Source organism: Belonocnema kinseyi, chromosome 6 (assembly GCF_010883055.1).
Source record: "Belonocnema kinseyi isolate 2016_QV_RU_SX_M_011 chromosome 6, B_treatae_v1, whole genome shotgun sequence".
NCBI classification, from domain to species: Eukaryota; Metazoa; Arthropoda; class Insecta; order Hymenoptera; family Cynipidae; genus Belonocnema; species Belonocnema kinseyi.
In genome coordinates, this window is record NC_046662.1 from 18327089 (window position 1) to 18346193 (window position 19105).

The 19105-nt window shown below is 25.9% G+C and overlaps 2 protein-coding genes across 3 annotated transcripts in view; both read left to right on the forward strand.

Annotated features, from left to right (window-relative positions):
• LOC117175283 (NAD kinase 2, mitochondrial-like) overlaps positions 1 to 7842 on the forward strand; it is a 9420-nt gene extending 1578 nt beyond the window's left edge. Inside the window, exons 4-6 of the mRNA XM_033364993.1 lie at positions 234 to 344; positions 3448 to 3712; positions 6791 to 7842. Of these exons, the coding sequence (XP_033220884.1) occupies positions 234 to 344; positions 3448 to 3712; positions 6791 to 7020 (606 nt within the window). The 3' untranslated portion in view covers positions 7021 to 7842. The remainder of the gene's footprint in view (positions 1 to 233; positions 345 to 3447; positions 3713 to 6790) is intronic.
• Positions 7843 to 11040: 3198 nt separating this feature from the next.
• LOC117174894 (steroidogenic acute regulatory protein-like) overlaps positions 11041 to 19105 on the forward strand; it is a 37236-nt gene continuing 29171 nt past the window's right edge. The window contains exons 1-2 of one of the 2 annotated variants that reach the window (XM_033364320.1): positions 11041 to 11079; positions 18604 to 18855. In XM_033364320.1, the coding sequence (XP_033220211.1) occupies positions 18619 to 18855 (237 nt within the window). In that variant the 5' untranslated portion in view covers positions 11041 to 11079; positions 18604 to 18618. Of the gene's footprint in view, positions 11259 to 18603; positions 18856 to 19105 lie in introns of both variants that reach the window. The other variant, XM_033364319.1, reaches the window with a different exon arrangement.

Consider the following 19105-nt stretch of genomic DNA (forward strand, 5'->3'; position numbering starts at 1 on the left):
AGTCACTCTGTGATATAATAACACGTTTATAAAATTCCCTGCGTCAAGAACGACATTTACGCATTGTCAGAGAATATTTTTTCAAGGTCTGATGATTAGATCTGTTAAATTATTCAAACAAGTATAAATTATTCAACCAAGTATTGTAGAAACAATATGGTTTTTTCGGTGGAAATTTTGCAAAATGGTTTATAATAATTTATGTGCTATGTAGATTTTTGACATTTTCTTAGACCTGGAGAGTTTTTGTTTTTAGGCTCTACTTTGAGAAAGAAGAGGATATTGTAGATACATCTCAGAATCTGCCAGAGGAGCGACGATTACCGTGGTTAGCTCTAAACGAAGTAAGACTTTGAATATCAATTCAGACTTTATACTATCTCCCCTTTTTAAAATAATTCCTCTTTTTCTCCTTTTTTGAAAAAAACTTCCGCTTTTCCCATTTTTTTCATAAATGTAAACTGAAGTAGCAGAACTCAATACGAAAATACAACTGTTTTCAACGAAAAATAAATATTTTGATACTAATTTTTCTTTTTTTTTTAATTTAATTTTGAATTTAAGTTTTTCGTTAAAAAGTTATGTTTTTTATTGAAAATTAAATTGTTTCGCCAAAAGTCCAATGCGGCTACTGGACCTGGAATTTGACAAATTTTTAGAAAAAAATCTGTCAAGTTTAATTTGAACAGTTTAAACAAAAATTAGTTGAGTTGTTATCTTTTATCATTCAGTTTCCAATGCGTAATTATAAAAATTTAACTTCAAAATTTTTCCATCTTAAATTTAATTTTTGAGCGTACATTTTTCATTTAAAGAATTGAAAAATCTAGTTTTAGAAACATGAAAAATTACAAATTAGAAGCGTTTCAAGTCGTAAATTTTGGATAAAACAAAATTTTTAGATGATAGACTGTGAATATACATTATAATGATTTTTTAAATTGAACACTTCTTTAAGGATTAAAATGTTAATAATTGATTGTAGATTACGATTCGGAATAATTTCAAAATTTAAGAATTTCCAGATTTTAATGTTAACAATTAAACTGTCTTTTATTAAATTGTAAATATTGTTTCAATTTACAATTTAAAAATTGTTCAATTAAGAAAAAGAAAAATTGCTTAATATTTATAAATATTTGACTGTTTATTTAAAATCAGTAATTATAATTAAAATATTGGAAACTAAACCAAAAAATAAAACTTTAAACGTTACAATTTTAATTGTTATATCTAAAGAATAAAAATTTTTAAGTAAAGTTGTTAAATTTTGAATTATAAATAATTATTGAACACCTATTATTCCTAGGGAAAAATCGAGTAAGTTAAAGTGGTATGTAGAAGTTTTGAAAATATTCAAAATTAATTAAAAATTTAAAATAATTTGAACGAAGTGTTTATATATACCAACAAAACCCGGTTATTCGTACTGAAATTTAGCTGTAAACAGTCCGCAGTCTAATTTGAAACTAAATATGTATTTTTACAGGTGCCAAAAAAAAAAAAAATTAAGAAGCATTTCAAGAATGATGAAAGATTTCAAAAGAATAAACAAATTTTTTTTAAGAATTCTATGAAAATTGAAAATAATTTTTTACTTTGATATATTAATTCTAAGAGAATATTTAGAAAGGATTAAAAAGATTTTAAAAATGGTCAAAACTGAATCTGGAAGATTTAATTCAAATTTTCTTGATTTTGCAGGATATTTTTACAATATTTGAGAAAAATTTGAAGCATTTTAAAAGAAGTTTAGAAGTTCTGAAAAAATGTCAACCATAATTTAAAAATTGAAAAAATATATAAAGTGATTTGCAGCTCAGTTTTTATTACTTCAAATGGAAATATTTTTAGCTACGAAGTTTTAATTTTTTAATTTCATTGACCGAAAAAAATGTTTGCGAGCTGGGGAAATGACCGGGAATTTTTTTCTCTGATTAAAACGGCTTCCCTAAATTCGTCTTTTTGGATGGAGATTTCATCTTTCTTGTTTGAAAATTAACTTTGTTGTTGAAAATTCCACTGTTTGAAAATTTGAAAGTTTTCTCAAAAAAATCGTCTTTTTGGATGAGCTTTTTCTTGAAAATTCAATAGCCTTCCAAAAATGTATTTTTTTCATGAAAATTAAACTATTTAGTTTTGGTTCAAGCTTACACTTTTTTGTTTAAAAATTCGACGATATGGTTTTGGCCTGAAAATTACACTTGTGGGTAAAAAATTGAACCTATTTTGTTGAAAAAGTAATATTTTTTTGTCAAAAACTCATTTTTTCGATTGAAAATTAAACTTGCTTCTAAAAAAAGTCGTCTTTTGGCTTGAAACTTTTTTAAATGGTGTACTCTTAGCCTTATTTTTGTTTAAAAAGTCGGCTATTATATTTTCCATTCAGAAATGATCTCTTTTCATAAAAAATCTACTATTATTAAAAATCAAAGTATTTTCCTAAGGCGTAATTATTTTGGGTCAGAAAATTCAACTATTTTGTGAAAAATTCGTTCACTTTGAATAGATAACAAATCTTTTTTGGTAGAAAAGTAATTTTCTTTGATTGAAAATTAATTTTTTTTTATTTAGAGTAAACTTTTTGTTTAAAATTCAATTTTTTTCTGAAAAATGAGTCTTTTTGTCTTGAAAATTTAACTAATAGATTAAAATTGTAACTATTTGGTTAGAAAATCGTGTTTTTTGCTCGACATTTCTACTATTTGGCTAAACATTCATCTCTCTTGGTTGAAAATGAATTGTTTTGTTAAAAGTGGTTTTTTAGGGTTCGATAGTGAACTTTTTTGGTCAAACATCTGAATTTTTAGTTTGAAAGCTTAACTGTTTTGTTAAAAAATCATCAATTTGGTAGGAAATATATTTTGATAGAAAATTTGACTATATTGTTTAAAATTCGTCGTTTTTTATGAATTGAAACGTTTTTAATTTTAAATTAAAGTATTTTTGTTAAAAATTCAACGGCTGGGTTGAAATATGAACTACTGTGTTAAAAATTAATTTCTTTCGTTGATGATTCATCCTTTTAGTTGAAAATTCTAATTTTGGTTGAAAATTTAACCGTTTCTACTATTTGGTTTTCGGTTGAAGTTCAATCATTTTTGTTTGAAAATTTGACTCTTTTGTTAAAAATTCATCTCTTACTTGAAAGTTCAACAATTTAGTCATAAATTAATTTTGTTTTTGAAAATTCATCTTTTAGCTTGAAAACTCAATTCTTTTGTTGTAAATACAAAATGTTTGGATTTGAAATCTTAAAAATTGAAAGCTTTTCATATTGAATTTTCTATGGTAACCATATGAATCTTATACAGAATAATTTATTCTCTTTTTTTCGCGAAAATTATCTTATTTTTCCTGTTTTGCGATAATTTTTGGCTGTGAAATTTGCAAAAAAAATTTCGGGTTTCCATAATAGATTTATAATTCATGTTTAAATTTTTGCAGGTATTTATAGGGGAAACTTTATCTGCGAGAACAAGTTCCTTGCTTATTAAATTGGACGACGAGGAAAAATATCACAAGGTGAAAAGCTCAGGTTTGTGCGTAAGCACAGGAACAGGTTCAACTTCCTGGTTTAGGTCGATAAGTTGTTTGAGTCCTCAAACGGTCAAGGACGTTTTGAGCATAGCAGATCCTCAGAAAATTTATGCTAGCGAAGACGTTGAGAATATTTGTTCAGAGTACAACAATAGGTTGCAATTCTCAGCGGGTAAGAATAAAAATTAGTTCCTTAATTTTCCTTTTTCTTCTAAATTCGAATTTTGAGTTAGTTCAATCAAAATTGATAATATTCTGGGTGACCACTGGACTTGGAAAACGGAAATTTATTTATTGTATCACATGATCTAATGCAATTTAAAGCTAGTTCGATTTAAACGTTTTTTTTTTAAATATTAAGTTCTACTGTTCGTTTTTTCATTTATTAAATCGTTCAGTATGTAATGGGATGACTGAAAAATTTCGAAAGTAAACTTGCCGAATAATAATATTCCAGAATAATAAAATTTCCGAACAAATTAATATATTACCGAATGGAAAAATTCCCGAATAATAAAATTACGAGACGCCTAAAAAATCCCGAAAAATAAATTTCCCGACACTGTGAAATTCCATAATTAGAACATTCCCGAATTTCGGAATTATAGAATTTCCGAATAATAAATTGCCTGAATAATAAAATTCCCGCAACTGTGAAATTCCCGAATAATAAAATTCAAGAATGAAATTTCGGAATAATGAAATTCACTAACAGTTTATAATCTCATCAAATAGAAAAATTTCCGAATAACAACATTCAGGGACTTTTGAAAAATCCTGAAAAATAAAATTTTATACACCAAAATTTCCGAATTATAAAATATCCGAACTTTGAAATTCCCGAATTTAAAGAATCAAATCTTTTTTTATGAATATTATTTATTTATTAAAAATAAAATAATTAAATATTTGTCTATCATAAATAAACTATTTTTAATGTTTAAATTTTCTAAAATTATTGTTTGAATTTAAAATAATAATAATTGAAAAATATATTTCTGGATGAAATTTGTTTTAAATTAATGTTATTTTAAATTCAAATGATAATTTTATAAACTTCAAACTCTAAAATATTTGATTACTGTATTTTAAATCAATAAATAATATTTATTTAAAAAGTCATATTTATTTTAAAGAATGTTATTGAGTTGGAAGGACAAAAATATCGATTTATAATTTTTTCTTAATTAGAAAAGGAACTGTTCGAAACGGAAAGCCTTGAATCGTTACATTTTTAGAAGGCTAAGTTTATACTTTGACTGTTAAAATTGTTATTATTCTATTTAAAAAAAAGTTTTCATTTGTAAGTGAAACTGTTGAATATTGATTTATAAATAACCGTTGAACATTGATTCATTTCGAAAATATTCGAGTAGGCTGAAGAAATATTTAGAAGTTTAAAAAAGATATAAAATTATTTGACAAAACTCGAAAAGATTAGAAAAACTAGATTTTGGAAGATTTTGAAATTAAATTTTTTTATTTTGCGAAATTAATTTTAGCAGGATGTTTAAAAAGATTTAAAACAAAAACATATGTTGACAGCTAAATAATAATTGAACAATTAACAATTTACAAAAAATTGTAGTACATTTAAGAGATATTTAGAGATTTGAAAAGATTAATAAAAAATAATTGCAAACTCGAAAAGATATTAAAAAACATAAAACAAAATGAAATTTTTTTAAGATCTAAAACAAAAAATTTAGAAGCTTTTGCAGCATTTTAGAAGGTTACAAAAGAATTATAAAAGTGACTAACATTTCTAGGAAAATTAAAAATGATTTTTTATTTTTAAAAAATAATTTTGATAGAATATTCAAAGAGATTTAAAAAGATTTAAAAAACTGCAAAACAAATCTGGAAGATTTTCAGGCATTTTTTCTATTTTGCAGGATTTATTGAAAATTTTAGACCTTCAAAAATATACCAAATACTTCAAAAATATTTTAAAAGGATTTCATTGATTTTCCAAAGATTTCACAGATTTTGAATATTTCGTAAAGATTTCAAATATTTCGGAAAAAATACGGCTAGATTTACAAGATTTCACAAAGATTTCAATGATTTTCCGAAAATTTCCCAAAGATTTCAATCATTTTTACAAATATTACCAAATATTTGAAAAATATTTCAAATATTTCCCGAAGATTTGACAAATATTTCGTATAGGTTAAACATATTTCCCAATGGTTTCACAAATATTTTAATAATTTAGAAAAATGTTTTAAAAATATTTGAAAGATTTCCAAAGATTTTAAATATTTCGCAAGAATATAAACATATTTACAAATCTTATCAAATGTTTTGAAAATATTCGTAATATTTTACAAATATTTAAACGCTTTTCTAAAGATTTCCCAAAGATTTGGGGTAGCATAAAAAGATTTCAACAATTTCAAAAATATACCAAATTTTTACAAAATAATTTAAATATTTTTTTAAGATTTCAATAATTTCCCAAAGAGTGCAAAGATTTGAAATATTTCATCAATATTTTGGGCAGTTTAAAAAGTTCTCACAAAGATTTCAATCAATTTCCAAAAATTTCAATAATTTCAAAAATATTTGCAATTTTTCGCAAATATTTCCAAATATTTCACAAAGATTTGACAAAGATTTACATGATTTCCCAAATATATCACTAATATTTCGGATGGTTTTAAAAGAGTTCACAGACTTCAATGATATCCTAAAGATTTGAACAGTTTAAAACAAAAATTGGATATTTTATGAAGACTTCAATGATTTCCCAAATAGTTCATAAAGATTTAAAAAATTTCACAGACTTCAATTATTTATCAAATATTTCCAAATATTTCAAATATTCGACAAAGTTTTCAAAGATTTTCGAAAAATTTCAATTTTTCTCAAAGATTTCGGATAGATTAAAAAGACTTTGTAGGGATATAAATTATGTCACAAAGATTTGAGGTAGATTTTTGGAAAAATTGAAATGATCTGATCAATTCAATCATTTAAATTCAGAGGGAGGAAAATCAATAATTTGCCCCTCTGGGAGATTTCTGTGAGGGAATGGGGGCATTGTCAAAGTGAAAAATTCAAAAGAGTTCTACGTTGAGTGCTTAAATTTGCAGTTCAGCTTTGATTACTTGAAATGAAGAAATTTAATTTTTAAGTATTCGCATTTTGGAACTTCATTAGTTCTAAAAACTTGTAGTGAACCAGGAAATTGTTTTTCTTGAATAAAACAACCAGCCGGAAATATGACCGAAGTTTTGAATTTCAGAGGACGCAAGGATGAACTACGCGATTCGTGATATGATAGTTTCGGAAACTTGGCCACTTCCAAAAAGTATGCACCCGAGAGGATTTTGCGTGAGGGTGATGGTTCGATCCCTTTGCCACGATTCTGGACTTGTACTTGACGGTGGTATTTCGGTACCCTTTCCTATGGGAACCATAGCAATTCTAGAAACTTATCCGGAAGATTCACTAAGAAACATCGTTTTAGAGTAACTGGGAAAAAGTAAAAATACTTTCTTCCGAGAAAAGCCCGGAACTTTCTGTGTTTTTCATACAAAGACAACCTATATTTTCTACTTAAAAATCTCTCGATTCGAGACCAGAAAAAAAAAGTTTGACTCTCCTTTTTAGATCAGGTGTTCTCGATGAGAGGCTGAAGATGTGATAAAAGCCGGTAAGAGGTTTCGAAGAAAGGATTTCTATGATTTTCTTTATTTAAAAGACTACGATGTTCTCTTCGTGTACAGAGCGTGGTTTTCTTTTTTAACGCAGTTTCAAACCACGATAATCGCACGCGTTTGAGGCCCAAGACGCACGAAAATCATGTAATTATTTTTTTTTGCGGAATTGAGATGTAAAGATAAAAGTATATAGAATATTTTCTGAGAGATGCTCGGAAAAAGGAACGTCATTTCCTAGTGGATTTTGAAATGTTCAAATTAGATCGATCAAAGAGACGAGAGAGAAATGACGTTGATCTGTGATCATCAGCATTTAGGTAGTTACCTGATCACGTGAAATCGGAAATATGATCATCGAACTCTGTAGAAACTTGTATAAAACGTATTGTTTGTATCTGTAGGGTTTAAAGAACTTGTTGGGTATGTCATCTTTCTTTAGAAGATGCTTAGGAAAAGATTTATGTAAAAATTTACTTGGTGTTGGTGGAAAGTCCAATTCCAGGTTCTATGCAGTACCGAAAAATCTGCACCGATTTTTATTTTTTATATGTACCTATCCAATGTATATGTAACAAATTTTGACTTTCATATGTGCAATTTTCTTGCGAAATAATAAAAAAAAAAACTGGACACAGAGCAGGTTTCTTTCATTTATAAAGAGAGATTTAAGGGGTAGCTACTGGACCGGAAAACGTGGAATTTTATGAAACCGGGAAATGGCAGTAAATTTATTTTTTGACACGGAATTTGTCAAATTTGTAGAAAAAACAAAATCTGTCCAAGTTTGATTTCAACCGGTTTTTTTGAATAGTTAGTTGAATTTTTATCTTTTTCCATGCCGATATAATTCAGTTTACGATACGTAATTAGAAAATATTTCACTTAAGCAATTTTATATTTAATTTTTAAGCGTGCATTTTTCATTTAAAGAAGTTTAAAATTCAGTTTTGAAGACTTGGAAAATTACAAATTAGAAGCGTTTGAAATCGACAATTTTGGATAAAAAACATTTTTAGTTGATCAACTGGAAATATAAATTATGACGATTTTTTACAATGGAAAAGTTTTTTAAGAATTCATATTCATAATTAAAAACTTTTATAAAATTTAAAAGACAGCTTTAATCTATAATTTGAATATTTGAAAATGTTCAATGAAGAAAAACAATTGCTTAATGTTTAGTAATATATTTCTGTTCATTTAAAATCAGTAATTATAAATTAAATATTCAAAACTAAAGAAAAAAAGTAAACCTTTAGCCTGAAAATGTTACTTTTTCTATTTGGAGAATTTGAATTTTTAAATAAAAATTGTTGAATTTTGATGTATAAATAAATATTAAACACCTACTATTCCTAGGAAAATTTCGAATAAGCTGACAAGATGTTCAGAAGTTTTGAAAAGATTGAATGTCAATTGAAAACTTTAAATAATTTGAAATAATGCCTAATTTGAAAAAAAAATTTACAACAAAAATCTAGGAAAATTGAATATGATTTTTTATTTTGAAAAATTAATTTTCTATATCCTACTTGGGACATTTAAATATCCCGTAAACGTCCCAGGGTTATCCTGGGTATCCTGGGGTTATCGTGTGGGATATAAGTGTTTCGTTTATGAAAAAATGTAATTGTTCAATTTTTAATATTTCTAGCTTAAAATTGCTTAAAATCATTTGCGACTAAGATTTTATTCAAAGAAAAACATTTTTAGCGATTGGCAATGGTTACACTGCGATACGCCACCTGGTGACAAAAATCCGAACCAGAAAGAATATCTAGGTACGATTTTAAAGATACATTTTAATTTATACATAAGAGTGTTTTAACGGTCTTTTTTGTGGAGTTTAAAGTATTTCTTGGACAATAAAAATAGATCTATATCAGAAACAAAGGGTTTTAGATGGAATTTACATATTACACAATGAACAAAAAAAAAACATTTTCGACAGAAATATTTTTCTATACAAAAAAAAAACAATTCTTCAATTTATTGTGATTTTCAAAAAATTATAAATATAAATGGACATATTGTGTAGAAGAAATGAACTCAATACTTTTTTTATTACTTTATACAAGAAATATTTACTATAACTGGTAATAAGCGTTGAAGTCGGAAAAATGAAGAGTTTGTATTTCTATTAAGGGCATGTGACACAGCTAAATACCTATATTACCGACCGCAGTTTTTCAGTTCACTGAATGTTTTTTTGAACCTGAGAACTTTTTTTGTAAATAAAATATCGAGCTGAAACTTTGGGAAATGTATTAGAGTGCAATAAAGTACGTTTAGGTACTGCATTTTGGTAGAAACTTCACTGAAAATTATTTCATCTTTTTTCTGAACCTCAACATTTTTTGAACGTTCGAACTTTTTTTATACATAAAATATCGGTCTCAAACTTTGAGACGTTGTACACGAAAATACGAAACCTGGCGGCCACTAGGCCGTTTTACAGAAAATTCGGCTTTGGTTTGATAATTCAATAATTCTAATCAAATTTGATTCTTTTAGAAATGGAAAACTTTATTTGTTGAAAATTTGTCCTTTTTGTTGGAAAATTCATTAATTCAGTTGAAAATTCATCTCGATGGTGGAAAATTAAACTATTTCGTAAAAAATACTATCAATACAAAATAAAAAAAAAAAATTTTCAACTGGAAATGTTACTTATTCATTTTTTAATTAAAAATTGATTTTTTTCAGTTGTAAAAATCGTCGTTTTGGTATGAAAATAGAATTTTTAATTTAATTTCCGGGTTGAAAATTTAGCTATTTTCCAGAAAAATAGTATATTGGCTTGATATGTAATTTAGATGAAATTTCTTTTCTTGGATGAAAAATCTTCATTTGTTGAAAATTCGTCTTTTTTATGGGAAAATTCATTATTAGAGTTGACTCATCTCTTCGGTCAACAATGGGCCTATTATGTAAAAATTCGTTTTCTATATGGTTGAAAATGAATTTTTCTACTCGCAATTTAACGATTAAATTTGTTGGCTGAACATTTATCTTTTTAAAAAGAAAAATTAAGGTAGAAAATCAATCTTCTTGGTTGAAAATGTTTTTCTTTCATCTTAGAATGTAATGTATACATTTTTAATTGAAAATTGATCTTTTTTCTAAAGAAATCGATGGATTTGAAAGAAAACTAATTTCATTGCTTTGAAGTTTCTTGTGTTTTGGTTAAAAGTGCAACTTTTTTGTTGAAAATGAACTTTTTGTTGAAAATCACCAATTTAATGGTATCCCTTGGAGAAAAATAAGACTCTTTTGTTAAAAATTCGTTTAAAAAAATGAAAATTAATTATTTTACTGACAATTTAATTATTGCATTTTTGATTAAAAACTTATTTTTTCAGTTACAAATTTAACGATTTGTTTTAAAATTCGATCTTCTTGTTCAAGTTCATCTTCTTGATTTTAAAATTCATCTTTCTGCTTTTAAAATTTAACTCTTTTTCGGTAAAAGTAAAAAAATAAGTTTAAAACTTTAAAATTTTAATCTAAAATTATTTAATTCTGTCCATAAAAAGATTCTATGTAATAATCAGTAATTTACGTTTTATAGATTCAGAATAAAGCGCCATCTTCTATGTCATACTACCAACAATGTAGCAAAATATTTGCGAATAATCAAATAGAATACAAGAAAAAATAAATCAAGCTCCTCTGAATACACAAAATTAGTAAAATTAAAACTTGTTTGAAATTAATGTTTAGGTTTTTAAACATTTTATTTGATCTAAATCTAAAATTTGTCTCAATAGTATTAATACAAAAAATATTTGTAAGATTGGTAGCACTGTTAAGGTGCGTGAGCATGGGGACTGTCAGCTGGAATTTGCAGTCTGGAAAATGGAAATGGAAGGTGAGTGTGTGCGTGAAGTGTTTATTAACGCATAAGTTTAAACAAACATATTTGGTTTACAAAAATAAAAGATTTTGAAAAAATAATACAATTTGATGGTGTCTAAAAATAAGGTGTTATGGTGCAAAGCACATGTTTTGGTGATGTGATTAGCAAGAAAAATCGTTAAAACCGGTTAGGTATGTAGTTTTCATCAAAAAAGTATTTTTTTTTTATTTTAAATAAATTTATACCTAATATTATTAGTGTTCAAAGGTAATTGAATATTTATTCAATAATCATTTATTTAAGATAGGTTTATTTAAAAGTTGAATTCTCTTGAGAATATGGTCAAAAGACAAGCATCAACAAGACAAATTTTGAGGTTAGGTGAACAATGACATTTGTTCCATTTGCTTGCACTTTTTCTGCTTTTTCATCTGTTTTAATGGTTTTCATATAGACTTAATTATTGGTGAAGATTGAGGTGTTCCTGAAATTATTACGCGCACTGTGCAAGCTATTACATCTAATACGCAAATTAAATTTTAATTACTTTTTGAACGGATTTTAAGATGTTTTCTATACTGTTATGGCCAAAAATGACGTAATTGAGTTCTTTGTTTAAGTGTTCTCAATAATGTCTCTGTTAATTTATCAAATTAGATAGAAATATGATCAAGCCTTGGTTTCTTTTATATGTGCTTGAAGTTCTGAACTTTCAAATAAACGAAATTTTTTATTGATGACTAAACCAAACAAAGTGGTAAACTGTTTGTTTATATTGGAAATAATTTATTATTGGAACAAAATTATAATCGACATTATAATACATATTTTTAATTACAGCCGGAACAATATTTATGGGCAAAATAGAAACGGTGAAAAATATTTCGTTCATTTGAACTTTCGGAACTTGAGGTACATTTCTTTTATTGCGTTTTAAATTTGCAAGTAAATCTATCGAAAACTCGTTTTAATTTACAATTCCTAATCATTTTTTCGTTAATTTATCGAATTAGATACACATATTATTATTCATTGTCTTCTTTTATTAAATTTTAAATTTGCAAGTAAATCTGTCGAAAACTCGTTTTAATTTACAGTTCCTAAGAATAGTTTTGGTAATTTATCAAATTATATCCAAATATTACCAAAGCTTACCTTATTTTACAACGTTTCAAATTGTAAAGAAATATGTCGAAAACTCTTTTTAATTTACAATTCCTAATAATATATTTTTTAATTGATCAAATTACTTACAAATATTAAAAAATCTCGTCTATTTTCATTAAAATTCCAAATTGAAAGCTAATCTGTCAAAAACTCGTTTTAATTTACAGTATTTCTGTTGTTTTCGTTTTCGATTTTTATAAAATCAGGAATTTAAGCACACAAATTAGAATATATTACTTACATAAATGTAAAATAATATTTTATAATATTTTTTAAGTTTATTAATAATTGTATTCACTAGAAAACAAACTAGAACTCCGCTCGCGAATATTATTATTTAGTTGTCTCGCGCAATTTGTAAATTAAAATATACACGCTAATATTAAATAGGAAACATTTTTATTTTTCATTATCTATTATATATAAAAAATAGAATAGCAATCGGATCAAACCATTGCATGGCGTAAAAAAAAAATTGTTTAAGATTGTGAATATTCTTTTACACCTAATATTTCTTGTTTAAAATCACCGATTTCCTTTGAAAAATTTTAACATAATCTAAAATTGTTTCATCTTTGAGATCCAATGATTTTTTTTATTTAAAAAACTGATGAAAATCGCTAGGTTAACCTACAATGGTATTTAAAAAATCGTGTTCTCTTTGAAATATATATTTATTATTACTTAAAATTACCCTTTTATGATGTAGAACAGCCACACGACCTAAAATTGTTAATAAATTTGGTATTTTCTTTTAAATAAAATTGTCTAAAATTAAAATGACCAATTTTCGACGAAAAATGCCAGTTTAATCCAAAGTTTTGAACAAGGTTCTAAATATTGTTTAAATTAGAATTTTTTTTTGTTTGAAAATGACAATTTTCTATGTAAACCGCCAACATAATCTGAAATTGCTAAAAAATTATGAATCTTCTTTGAAATATGTTTTTTAAATAAAAATTTCGATTGCCGACGAAAAATAATACAATCCGAAATTGCTTAAGCTTTTAAATTTTATTATTTTAAACCAAAACCATTACATTTAAATCTAATAATTTTTTTATTTTAAACTATAATTTTTCCTTGAAACATACCAACGTAAACTGAAGTTCTTAGAGAAGTCGTATACTTTTCTACCAAGATATTGTCATTAAAACTTTTTTCAATCGAATGCAATGAGCAAATATTAATGGGAAAATGTAAGATTTCTCGACGGAGAACTTTTGATAGAAATTTCCGAGATTCCGATACGTAGGATTTGATACAAGTCTGGAGTGGGTAAGATTTGATAGAATTTTGATGGGAATCTATTAATAGATACTATAAAATTTTCTGACGGATAGAATGTGTTAAACATTTTCGAAAATTAAGAGTATAGGATTTTATGTAAGTTCTGGGTGGATATCATTTTATGTAGATTTAATGAGAATCTGTTGGTAGAAAAGTATAAAGTGTATAAAATCTGCTGATAGATTTTAATCAGTGGAATTCGTTTGATTCAATTTAATACGATTTATATCAAATGTGCTTATAGAATTTTATTTAAATTCTATGTTTTCTCTGGATAGAGTCTATCAAATTCTATAATTTTCTATACACGTTTACTCGGGTCCTATAGCACGTTTCTCGGTTATGACTTCCGGCCCCCATACTTTGAGTCATAATATTTATTCGTAATATTCGTCATATAGAATTCGGCTTGCTAACAAGTTAGAATATTTAAAAATTATGTTTGTAATGTTTTTTGTTTGCGGTGATAAACTTACCTGTCTAGAATATGTTCTGGTGAGAAAAATATATAAAATGTGTATTCTTTTGTCTATGTGCATTATTTACATTCTTCAACAATTTTAAATTATTATAATTATAAAAAATTTAAAAAAACACTTATTTTAGATTCTTTTTGAGATGGTAGAACTCTAATATATGAAATTATAAATACTTTTTCTGCAATTTTGGCATAATTACTTTTTTTGGCCAATTTTTAAGTTTGATTTTAATTAATATTTTTCTTAGAAAGATAAAAAAGAACAGTGTTGTACCAATTTTTCAAGAAATTTCGCCTTTTCCCTTCATTGTTCTTTTTCGCTTCTATAAATGCGAACTAAATTAACAGAAAACAAGAAGTAAATCTAAGTATTTTTGGTTGACAGTTATTTTTTTGGTTAAAAATTCGTCTATCAGGATGACAATTTAATTATGTTGTTGAAAATTCAACTATTTTGTTCAATATACATCTGTTTTGGTCGATGATTTAACTATTTTTTCCTTTTTGTAAAATGATTTGATGAAACAAATCAATCCTTTCTTCGACCATTGATATTTATTGATTTCAAATCGTTGATTTCAAATTCTTTATGTCTTACGGTCCAATCGTAAATCGAAAAAATAAATATGAGTCAAAAAAACATGTTCTTCGAAACTCAGATATTTATTTAATAGAAAAAACTCCTTTCAAAACTTCCTGACGTTTCAGTACACATGCGTACCTTTTTCAAAGGTTCTTAAACCTAAATAATTATAATAAAAATTAGTAATTTTAGTGCGAACAAATATGATAGATAATTACGTAGATTTGAATACATTTTACCTGAGTTGATGGTAGTTTAAATAGTCAAACAGATCAATTTTCAGTCAAATAAAAAAAAAGGAACATTTGAGTCAATAGTTTAAAGAAATTAATTAAAATTAATTAATTAAAAATTACGTATTCCTCATGTATTTCTAAAACTGTCCGTTTCTGTTCGTCCGTCCTAACCTACGCCAATTTTGTTTTTCTCGTACAATTTTAAAAAATGTAGGGTAATCGATTGAAGTCTCAAAAAAAATTTTTTTGAGACTTCAAAAAAAAAATGACTAAATTTTAATTAATTTCTTTAAACTATTGACTCAAATGTTCCTTTTTTTTTTATTTGACTGAAAATTGATCTGTTTGACTATTTAAACTACCATCAACTCAGGTAACAATGTATTCAAATCTACGTAATTATGTATCATATTTGTTCGCACTAAAATTACTAATTTTTATTATAATTATTTAGGTTTAAGAACCTTTGAAAAAGGTACGCATGTGTACTGAAACGTCAGGAAGTTTTGAAAGGAGTTTTTTCTATTAAATAAATATCTGAGTTTCGAAGAACATGTTTTTTTGACTCATATTTATTTTTCCTTTTTGATTGAAATTTTTTTTTGGTAAAAATTCATCTTTTTGTAATGAAAATTTAACTATTTGGATAAATCTTAAATTACTTTGTTTCAAAATCGTTTCTTTTGCTTGGAAGTTCAACTATTTTGTTGTAAATGAACTCTAATGTTAAAAATTTTGTTTTGTAAAAATTTCACCTTCTGACTTGAAAATTTAACGACCTGGTAGAAAATTAAACTTTTTGATTCAAAAATCCTATTTTTGGTTTAAAAATGTAATTTTTTTGTAGTTAATTCATTTTTCACATTCTCATCATTTATTGAATTAAAAATGAAATAATTTTGTTGAAAATTCATGTATTTTGTTCAAAATTCGTCCTTTTTGGTAGAAAATTAATCTTTTTTGTTGACAATTTAACAAATTTGTTTAAAATTCTGTTTTGTTGTGTTAAAAATGATGTACTTTTTTATCTGAAAATTCAACTATATCATGTTTGGTTAAAACTTTATCCTGTTCACCATTTTTATTGTAAATTTAACAATAAATTTGTTAAAAATTCGTTTTTTTGTTTAAAGATATTTTTTCAATCATAGTTTTAATCTGAAAATTTAACTTTCATTTTGGTTGAAACTTTAGACTGTATATTGTATAAGTTAAAAGTTTAATTATTTTGAAGCAAATTCATATATTTTGTTAAAAATGCGTCTGTTTGGGAAGAAAATTACTCATTTGTTGAAAATTTAACTGTATGTTTGAATATTTAACTATTTGGTAAAAAATTCATACATTTTGTTAAGAAATCATTTTTTTTAATATAAAATTATTCTTGTTTTTTGAAAGGTTAACTTTGTGGTTGAGAATTTAACTGTCTTGTTAAAAATTCAGTTTTCTTGATTGAAAATTATCTTTTTTGTTAACATTTTTTACTCTTGTTGAGAATTTGTTTTTCTTGGTAGAAAAGTCAGCGTTCTTGGTTGATAATGATCTTTTTTGATTCAAATTAAACTGTCTTACAAAAGATTGGTCTTTTTGTCTTCAAATTCAATTATTTATAAAAAAAGATAATTTTTGAAAAATTTAGGTATTTTGTTAGTCATAATTCCTGGTTGAAAATTTCTCTTTTATGATAAAAAAGTCGTCCTTCTTGGTTACAAAGTTAGCTTTATTGGTTGAAAAGTAACTTCAAAATTACACCACTGTTTAAATATTGAACTATTTTTTAGAAAACTCGTATCTTTTTCTGCAAAGTCCATCTCTTTGATTGGTAATGCAACTATTTGGTTGAAAATGATTATTTTTCTTTAATTTGTCTTTTCGTGTTGAAAATTCATCTTTTTCAGGCCTCACAGAACGGACCCTATATCCTAGATTGTACCCTATATTCACTTTAGGTCCCTAAAATATCCAATTTTCAAGATTCGGTCCCTATGGTGCCCTATTTAAGTCCATAATGTAACTTTTAACAAATTTATGATAAGATCGAAGCTTCCAAAAGTCAGGAATTTTGAAGAGGAAGTTCCAAAAATCACTATAACTCGCTTTTTTTTCAATTCACTAATTTGAAGGGATTTGAAATTATTCATTAATTTGATTAATTTGAAGGCATTTCAAAGCGTTTGAAATATTTTAGGGTGAATAATTTCTTAGAATTTCTGAAAATATGGAATGGTTTTACAGGGCCTATAAGATTTTAAGATATTTTATGATATTTGCGAGGATTTCAATTATTTTAAGGGATTTTAAAAGCGCTCAAGGTATTTTAATCCGTTTTTCAGGATTTCTGTAAATATCATAGAATTTCAAAGGATTTTAAAATATTAAAAAAATTTTTTAATTACTTGGAATTCACCCTGCATTCTTAATAGTTTAGCCCGAATTCTTTTAAATTCATCGATTTTTTTTAATTCACTTTAATATTTCTAAATTTAATTCTACTTAATTCAATAGATTAAAAAAAAATATATAAAAGGATTTCAAAAGATTTTAAAGGATTTGTAATATTTGAGGTTTTTAAAAATAATTATGAATAAATTTTTAATCGATTTTAATAATTTAATGGGATTTCAAAGGATTTGAAATATTTGATTGTATTGTAAAAGATTTCCAGGAGTTTTTAAGGGCTTTAAAATGTTTCAAGGAATCTCAAATGATATCAAAAAATTTGAAATATTTTAAGAAATTTTAAAAGATTTTAAAGATTTAAAATTTGTTAAATATTTAAAAGATTCCCAGGCATTGAGTATTTATTTCAACAGTTAGAAGGGATTTCAAAGACTGAAATATTGTACGATATTTTAATGAGTCTAAGGCATTTTTAAGAAAATTATCTAAACAATTTCAATTTAAAATTCTTTTAAATTCTTCTAAATTAACTCAATTTTTTAATTTTCTTAAACTTATTTGCAATTTACTAAATTCAATTGATTTTTTCATATATTTGAATTTTTTAAATTCATTTGATTGATTTTTAAATATAACTTGATTTTGTATGAATTTAATCGAATTCTTCTCATTCCCCTTAAATTCATCTAAATTCAATAAAAAAAATTTTCAAATTAATTTGAATTCTTTTGAATTGTTTTGTAATCATTAGTTACTTTTTTCGTTGTAAAATAGAAGGGTTTCAAACATTTGAAGAAACTTTAAATTATTTTTTGGAATTCATCTTGAATTTTTATCAATTTCATTGCATTCTTCTTGTTTACCTCAATTTTCTCTAAATTCATTCCAATTTACGGGAATCAATTGAATTTTTTCGATTTTTTAAGTCTTGTGAAATTATCCTTCATTTTTTACCCTTTGAACGCGAAAAAAGTAGTTTATAAGCGTGACAAAAAGTACCCCATGAGCGTTACAAAAATTACCCTTTGGTCCCTATATTTTATCCCACAGGGACTGTGAGGCCCGTTCTTTGAGTAGAAAATATTTTTTTGTTAAAAATTCAACTATTTTGTTGAAAAAGCGATATATTTTGGCTTGAAATGTTAGTGTTTCGTATTGAATTAAAAATGGCATCTACATTAATTTGATTTAAAAGGATTTATAAACGTAAAATACATATTTAGCCAACGGCCACGTTGAATGGCCCATAATTTAAAAAAATTATCCGTGCGACAGGAAAATAGCTTGGCACCGTCAGGCCCCAACTACACCACTATATAGATATTGACTTCGCGGAAGATAAAGGACTTTGTGATCATATTTTTCGTAAACGTTGATTCTAGAAGGACCGCTTAATTATGGCGGAGACTGACCGGCAAATGAGGGCTGTTGCTGAGAGCCTTCATGCTTCTATTCAGTCTCAGAGGAGCTCTTCCTACTCTATCAATAGGGCGACAGACATAATCCTTAATAACGAGGATATCATTGCGGGTGCGAGGTACAATGGAAGAATGTCTAATGTCAGACGATTTTTTTGCCTCTTTGTTACGTTCGATCTCCTCTTCACTTGTCTGCTCTGGCTCATATGTTCTATGGTAAGTGGCCTTTGTTCATTCGCAAAATATATAACAGGTTGGCCGCTGGTCAGGGAAAACCTGAAAATCAGGAAAAAGTCAGGGATTTTAAAAAATATATGCAAAAATCAGAGAATTGGTGTAAGAAGCAGTTTAAATAACGACCAAGAATAACACAGGCCCACAAAAAAAAACAAAAGTGTCTGTGCAATTGACCAGACCTATATATTCTTATGTATTTTTCGACGCTGAATCCGAATTTGCAATAAAA